The sequence below is a fragment of the Rhododendron vialii genome, chromosome 13a (assembly GCF_030253575.1).
Source record: "Rhododendron vialii isolate Sample 1 chromosome 13a, ASM3025357v1".
Classification (NCBI taxonomy): Eukaryota; Viridiplantae; Streptophyta; class Magnoliopsida; order Ericales; family Ericaceae; genus Rhododendron; species Rhododendron vialii.
Genome location: NC_080569.1, coordinates 24286788 through 24294831, shown reverse-complemented (window position 1 = coordinate 24294831; position 8044 = coordinate 24286788). Strand labels below are relative to the sequence as shown.

The following is an 8044-nucleotide window of genomic DNA, read 5'->3' as shown; positions in this document are numbered from 1 at the left end:
AAACCAGTCTATTATGTCAATCTTATACGCAGCATACTCATGTACCACCTGAAATTTCTTCCTTTTTGGAAATCACCATCTAAGCCCCGCTCGGCTAAGGGAAATAAGTGTTTATTTGAATACTTATTTTTTGACTCAAAGATGATGTATTATGAAAAAATAATCTGTCTTGTAAGATAAAGCAATCTCAAAACAGTAATCCAAAACACCACCCAAAACAAAAGCAGAGGAAGGAGCTCACGAGTGTCTCCCTTCTTCCTCAAAAAGAACAACAGAAGAGAAAAACAAATCACCTAAACCAGACCCATGTCTCATGATACTAAGATCCTCTGTTCCATTTTCCTACTCCTCCTTCAATACCAATTCCAATTTTGCAGCCCCACAGACACCATAAACACCACCCAGTCCCTGAAAGATGGTGACTTGCTCATCTCCAGCAATCAAACCTTTGCCCTGGGGTTCTTTACCCCCGGAAAATCGACAAACCGGTACCTCGGAATATGGTACAACAAGGTTTCCGAGCAGACCGTTGTCTGGGTCGCCAACAGGGGCGACCCAATCAACAACACATCCGGTTCCCTCTCATTTGACGTCACGGGAAATCTGGTTGTAACCGGTCCAGACCGGAGCAATCCGGTCTGGTCCACAAATGTTTCCGATCTGACGGTGGCAAAAAACTCCTCGGTTCAGCTACTGGATTCAGGAAATTTGGTGGTGCTTGATAGCAATGGGGTAGTTGTGTGGCAGAGCTTTGATTATCCTACGGATACTGTGCTTCCCAACTTGAGATTAGGTGTGAACCGGAAAACCGGTCTGAACCGGTTCCTGACGTCTTGGAAATCGGGCAATGACCCGGGACCCGGGGAGTACTCCTTGAAAATGGTCCTTAACGGGTCTCCTCAATTCATTCTGTACAAGGGTTCGGAGCTGGATTGGCGGGCGGGTTCGTGGATAGGGCACAGGTGGAGCGGTATACCTGAGATGACATTTAAGTACATCAAGGACAACTACGTCGAAAATCAGGACGAGGTAACTTTGAGTTACTCTTTTCGTGACCCCTCAATTACCTCGAGATTGGTGCTCAACGAATCCGGGACACTCCAGTGGTTGACGTGGAAAGATAACGAGCATAGATGGTTTGAGATATACGCAGGTCCGAAAAAACCCTGCGACTCCTACAACTTCTGCGGCCCAAACGGTAACTGCGACCCGTCCAACCTAGGCATGGGCCAGTTCGAATGCATGTGCCTGCCCGGGTTCGAGCCCAAGTCGGCACGCGACTGGTACCTGAGGGACGGGTCGGGCGGGTGCGTGAGGAAGCGGGGCGGGCACGTGTGCGGGAGCGGTGAGGGCTTCGAGAAGGTGCCACTTGCAAAGGTGCCGAACACGTGGACGGCACATGTGGATAGGGGTGTGCCGGGGCTAAAAGAGTGTGAGTCGGAGTGCTTGAGGAACTGCTCGTGCAATGCGTATGCGAGTGCGGATGTTTCTCGCGGGGACAGTGGATGTGTGACGTGGCATGGGGATTTAATGGACACCAGAGTGTTTTCAAGTGCGGGACAGGACTTATACATTCGGGTTGATGCGGTTGAATTAGGTATGCAATCAATTTCTGCTATTGTATTTTTTTTGTGTCAGATTTGCAGGATATATATTGTTTTATTTTGATAGATTTTCAATAATATAATAGGTCGTTTTTAATGGATAAGATATTACTATGTAATTCAAGATTTCAATCGGTTCCCGTCATCTTATAAGATAAGATAGTATGGAAAGATTTCCTATCCATTCTCATGTTGGGATAAAATAGAAATGGCCACCTTAATCGAATCCGTTTGGGGTGGTAAAGATAACAAGTATATTAGGACTAAATTTCCCAAGAAACACATAATTTTTTTAATACGGATTTTAGTTCAGTAAGTTGAAAACTCTATCCACTTTTAGAGTCTTATAACATGTTTCGCCGGGTATAGGCTTATAAATGTTCACTATATGAAGTTAAGAGTTAGGTTCCGGTGAGGGATCCCTCATTTTATTAAAATGCGGGACTCTCCTTCCCAATTGAATTTCGATGATCCAAGCCGCTCAAAGTGATCAGAACGTGATTTTAAGGGTCCTTGTGTGAAATCAACATAAAAAATGACGGGGAAGGGCTTCATCCGAGCAGTTTTCATTGAACGGTTCAAAAAAAATTTGCACGGATGACGCCCTTCCCAGTCATTTTTTTTGCTGATTTCTCGCGAGGACCCTTAAAATTACGTTCTGCACACATTGAACGGTTCGGATTTTCAAAATTTGATCGGGAAATGAAAGTCCCTCATTTTAACAAAATGAGGGATCCCTCACTTGAAAATTCCTCATGAAGTTAATGTGGCCGGAATTCACATCAGCATTATGCCGTGTATACGGGATAGAAAAATTACTCCAAACATGAGAGAAAGATGGATACGTGGGATATTTTTCGGCTTGTGAAACAAGATTCATATGCTTTGCCAAAAGAGGAAACAAGAAGGAAAATGATCAAAACAATAGCAATGAAGTAGACCTAATGCAGGTGTTAGTTGGTGATTCGTAGTTATGGCAGCGTGTTTAGTTGGTTTTTGTGCTTCTCGAACTGTTATATATCCTGCCCGCTATGGCTGCGAGGATTCGGTAGTGGGGCTGTAGCTTACCGGTGTTTTGCTTCTAGTGGTCAGAACTCGTCATGTCAGTGGGGGTTTGCCTTGGAGTAGTGTCTTGTGTTTTGTGGTTGCGAGCCTGTGTTTCAGGTTGACGGGTCTTGAACACACCGGTGTGGCTCCTTGGGATGGCAGATCCGTGCTCCAGATTTCTTATGTGTTTTCTAGAGTTTGAGCTGGGTGTCCTTGCAGGATCCTCTATTGCCTTTTCCGCGACTAATTTTTAAGTACCAACATTTTAATTTTTAAGTACCGACGTTTCGCTGGGCCTGCACTTGCAGTAGGTGTCTGTGTCTAGGTTTTGGTTGTTTTGGTTAATTAGTTCTTTTATCTTTTGACGATTTCTATAATATTGTCTTATAGCTTTGACATATGGTATTTGACCATTTCAAAAATTAAATGAGATTCAACCTGTTTTGAGTTTGCAAATATCTTAGAACTAATGACTGATGAAGACTTGAGCAAGACATTTTATCAAAATTAAGAAGCCGGGTTAGAGTGATCAACCTGTGAAATTGTGTGCCGAGTGACTTCTACGTTTGTTTAATTGCATATGGCACTATCATTCATGTTTGTAAACAAAGATGGTACGAGTGGGTCTAGAGGCGGCAGTTGCCATAACAAGAATTTTAGAAAATGCAATTATTAATGTGAAATTTTTTTTTTTATCCCCAACTTATATATTCTCACTACTGCTAGGTTTTTTTCCTTATTTTTTATTATACACTAATCATAAATCTTCTATTATTTTTTTTTAAGAAAGGAGACCCAAAAAAGTATTCTAAATCTAAATTCAATGGGCCAAAGTGAAATAATATAAAGATGATGTATAATTTAAAAAAAAAAAAAAAACTCCACATTCTAACCCTAAAATAACTTAACCTAAAAAATTAAGTGAATTTAATTATAATGACACTCTCCAAATTTATAATGTCACTCTCAAAAGGGAGTACGGTTATCAATTTGGAAAATCTATATAGGGATTTGAAGAGTGACATTATAAATTTGGAGAGTGACATTATCTTTATGCATACTGAGATACTCTAGACTATCAATGAAGGAAGCAAAGTAATGTGCACATAAATTGAATTGGGTCTCTAGACTTGTCCTTTCTAATGCCATTTGGCTTTGATTTGGGGCCATGGTTCCGCAGCAAAACAGGTATAGGGAGGCTACTGTTTAAGTGGTATTCTGAGAGCAGTCACTTTGTTTATATTGCCAAAGGTTAGGTCTATCTTCAATCCTCCCCTGCCCATACCCCTAATGATTGAGGGCTACATGGGTTCTGTTGTTGTTATTGTTTGAGTGGCATTATCGATGTCCAAAATTAAGTTAGTCTTTTTTCATACTCCATGTGCAAATGAAAAACATCATTTACTATAGTCTTTGTTATGTTATTTTAATTTTTTTCTGGAGCCGATGACTATTAATATTGTAATGAATCTTTTTTATTTTTTAGTATACATTTCGCCACTACTAGAATAAAATCCTGGTTCCATCCTTGTTTGTCAAACAATATTAAACATTGATAGAAAGGTGGTTGCAACTTGCAACACATGTCTCATTCAATAAATTTTTGTGTGCTAAGAATTACAGCACTGGACTTTACCTTTTAGTTCTGAAAGCATGTTCTGGGTCTTTTTCTTTTTTGTTATAACTTAGGTATTCGGGTCAGCTTATGTGCACATCGATTAATCCTTGGGCAACAATTTCACCGTCCATTTATTGAAGTCCCGCTTAAAGTAAGAGCGAAGCTCTGTATGGATTGACACCAAAGAAGTTGATAGCATCTGAGAGATTTCGATTATCGAAGCCCTTAGAAGAGAACAAATCCCCAAATCTCAGGTCTTGACCATTAGGGCAAGCCCCTCGGGGTTAGCACTTAGCATGTTCTGGGTCTTTCTCATTTCATATGTGGTGGAAGAGAGGAACAAAGCAATTATGCTGTCATCATTAAGAAAGAAATCAACTTAATTTTTTGTCCTAATTTCAGCCCAATATTTGAAGTCTCAACGACACACTCATGGGAAGAAGGGAATGGTGGAAGCAATAGCGGCCTCTGTTACGGTGGTTTCGCTTCTCACATTCTGCTTAATTTGTTGGTTGGTGGTGAAGAAAAGAAGAGGTAAAATGATTAATTGACTAGAGACTAAAAATGATTTATGTCGATGTCACATTCTGTTTTCAATCTTATAAATAAAACTAATGTAACATCAATCCAGTCAAAATCCTTCTTTCCTCATTTCGTCTTTCACGAATTTAAAATAAACTTTCGTAGTTTAATAGTCAAGTAAGGCAACAAATTCTCACCCATGCTATGAATGAGTATAACTAGTGATGCATGATTTCACACGTGATTGACCTTTACGTGGGGGGAAAAAGAGAACGGCGTTTTCATGTAGCAATTTTGTTTCAATGCATCTAGATCTGGATTATTGCAAGACTATGTCGCACAGTTTCTTGTTCATTTGTGTTTCCCTTTGCCTATTTTATAAGCACAATTTAGATCAAGGTATAACCGGTTGTTTAGCCTTAATGCGTTCCAGGATATGATCAACGTCATTTCCATGGAACAGTTAGATTCAAAACATCAACGTCGACATAAATACACAAATTCGCCTTCTATAAGAAGTGAACTAGTCAAATCATGTCACCAAGCCGGCTTTCTTGTTCATTTTTTTTCCCCATTTCATAATTTTAGTAAAACGATGAACTTCACTGGTTTAAGTTTTTCATTGCATTTTACTCTCTTTTCTCAAACAGTCAAATTAAGGAAGTAGGACTTTTTAGTTAATTGCATTTTTCTTTGCCTAACTTTGCTTTTTTACTCAATGGCAGGAATAAGAGAACAACAAAATTTATTATTTAGTCCCGACAGTACAACATGCCTTGAAGCCTCCTCAATGGGAAAACACTTTGATGAAAGTGGCACGAATTCAGAACTACCATATTTTGACCTAAGCATCATTGTCTCAGCCACAAGCAATTTTTCGTTGGATAACAAGCTTGGGGAAGGTGGATTTGGCGCCGTGTATAAGGTAACCTCCAAGATGGAAAGTATCACGCAATCGCATACCTCACTTACGATTATGGGTATTTGAATATGGAAGATGATAAAATAACCTATTAAGCTGTCAATATAGTATTTGCAAAACTTGTGTTCAAATATGTAATGCATTGGAATATAGGAAGTGTGCATCAGAAATCCAGTGGTCGTGCATTTTGTTTACCGTATTGACACTCCTAATGGGCAATCTATACCAGGTCGATTTGAACAACGTCTAAGCTCACAATGTAAAGATTAAAATGCAGGGTCGGCTACATAATGGACAAGAAATCGCAGTCAAAAGGCTAGCAAAGAATTCAGGACAAGGGGCGGAGGAATTCAAGACTGAAGTTACATTGATTGCCAAACTGCAGCACAGGAACCTAGTGAGGTTGTTGGGATATTGCATTCAAAAAGATGAGAAAATGTTGATCTATGAGTACTTGCCAAACAAGGGCTTGGACTCTTTCATCTTTGGTATGCAATATTTTCGCAGTTATGTTCATTTTTTTGCTACTTGCGCAGTTATTGTTTCTGCAATGGTGAATGATTCAGGATTTTGATTATAATTAACTTCCAATATATGTTTGTCCAGATCGGACAAAAGGCTCGTTTATAGATTGGAAAATGCGCTTCAACATTGTTTTGGGGATTGCTAGAGGGCTATTATACCTTCACCAAGACTCTAGACTAAGGATAATCCATAGGGACCTAAAAGCTAGCAATGTGTTACTAGATGCAGAAATGAATCCGAAAATATCGGATTTTGGTATGGCAAAAATTTTCGGAAAGGACCAGATTGAAGCTAATACAAACAGGGTGGTCGGAACATAGTAAGTGTCCATTCTGTATTACTGTTGGGATATGGAGAAAGGTGCAAGGAAGCCATTAAACTCTAATGCTCGTTTAACATTTGTGGTTGCAGCGGCTATATGTCACCTGAGTACGCAATGGAAGGGCTATTTTCAGTAAAATCTGATGTTTTCAGCTTCGGGGTTTTGCTCTTGGAGATCATTACTTGCAGAAAGAACATCAGCTATATTCTGGATAATGCTGTGAATTTAATTGGGCATGTAAGTAAATGGATGTGTGCATTTGTCTAATTTAATTACTTGGTATTCATGGAAAACCCTTTGGTTAACAAAACTCGCAAGGTTAAAATCTCAGGTATTGTACAAAAATTAGATGGTTAATGTCAACAGCAGAAGGGTTTCCTATTATTTGGTGCACTCCTTTTGTTTTATACTGGAAATCTATCATTTTGGTATGGAAAACGAACAAGATAAATTTCAAAACAGAGGGCTTTCCTTTAGTGATGACATTGTTGTTCATGCACTGCTTGTTTCAGGTTTGGAGCTTGTGGCAAAAAGGCCGTGCTATGGAAATTGTTGGTTCATGGATGACCGAATCAGATTCGGATAAAGAAGTTTTGAGGTGCATTCACATCGCCCTGTTGTGCGTGGAAGAATCAGCCAACGATAGGCCAAATATGTCGGATGTTGCTTTCATGTTGTGTAACGAAACTACACTGCCTCCCCCTAAGCAGCCTGCTTTCGTCTTCAAAGGAGCTGGCAACAGGCCGGTCATGTCCTCATCAGCAAGCGCTGGAGCAGTTTCTATAAATGATGTTACCCTTTCGGCTATTCAAGCTAGATAGGTGCTAAAAAATTGCATAGATGTGTTCTTGCTTGCTCTTTCACCAAAATTAGATGTCTTTAGCATTTGTTTGCTGGAGTGGCTGTAACTGTATATGTTAGTAGTCACAGTCTCACATGCAAAGGACGTGTTTGGAGCCTCACATAGCTGTAAATTAGAATTTTACATTCTTTTTTGAATTCCTTTGAATCAACAAACTTACATAGAGTCAAGGAAGGCAAAACTTCCAATTACTTCAAAATCTATCGAATAAGATATAGAGAACTTTTTGGGATGTTTTTCAGGAATCACGGATCATAGTACTAAGAGGGGACTACTTTACGTAGATAATTTGGGGGACCTTAATGCGAGTGTGAAAACTGATCTTCTCAAGGACCGTAGAGCGAGACTTGTGGATGCCCTTAAAAATGTTGCGACTCCTTTCTCTCGCCAAACGTAATATGCAGCTCGTGTAATCTTCCTAATCGTCCTTCGAAAAGACTTTCCATTGAACTTTCCAACGAGTCAAGAGATGTCAGTATCCAAAGAGTAATGAAAGCTCTAAGTTCTTTTGAATCGCCATCCATGGGATAAAAGCTGTGTCAAGGGATGATTTTCAGGAGCCAATTAATGTCGATGAACAATTAATAGTTGAATGGCCTAACGGCATCCCACATGTAGTTAA

At 39.7% G+C, this 8044-nt stretch overlaps 1 protein-coding gene and 1 non-coding gene across 3 annotated transcripts; both read left to right on the top strand.

Moving 5' to 3' along the window:
- Positions 1-216: 216 nt before the first annotated feature.
- LOC131313102 (G-type lectin S-receptor-like serine/threonine-protein kinase RKS1) lies at positions 217-7648 on the top strand. 2 transcript variants are annotated; one of them, XM_058341215.1, is made up of 7 exons: positions 217-1597; positions 4672-4803; positions 5517-5716; positions 5991-6201; positions 6320-6557; positions 6650-6797; positions 7073-7648. In XM_058341215.1, exons 1-7 carry the CDS (start codon positions 307-309, stop codon positions 7379-7381), a joined length of 2529 nt encoding a protein of 842 aa, XP_058197198.1. In that variant the 5' UTR covers positions 217-306; the 3' UTR covers positions 7382-7648. The 2 variants fall into 2 exon arrangements, with proteins under 2 accessions (XP_058197198.1, XP_058197199.1); XM_058341216.1 differs by lacking the exon at positions 4672-4803.
- LOC131315402 (small nucleolar RNA snoR100) lies at positions 3731-3838 on the top strand. The gene has a single exon (XR_009196734.1). It is a non-coding gene; the product is annotated as a small nucleolar RNA snoR100 (small nucleolar RNA).
- Positions 7649-8044: the final 396 nt, after the last annotated feature.

Excerpts from the sequence above, each read along its gene's own strand:
- LOC131313102 (XM_058341215.1), top strand. The coding sequence starts at position 307 with ATGTCTCATGATACTAAGATCCTCTGTTCCATTTTCCTACTCCTCCTT. Across the intron at positions 6,202-6,319 it reads CTTGGACTCTTTCATCTTTG|ATCGGACAAAAGGCTCGTTT; the intron begins GTATGCAATATT and ends ATGTTTGTCCAG. Across the intron at positions 6,558-6,649 it reads AACAGGGTGGTCGGAACATA|CGGCTATATGTCACCTGAGT; the intron begins GTAAGTGTCCAT and ends TTGTGGTTGCAG.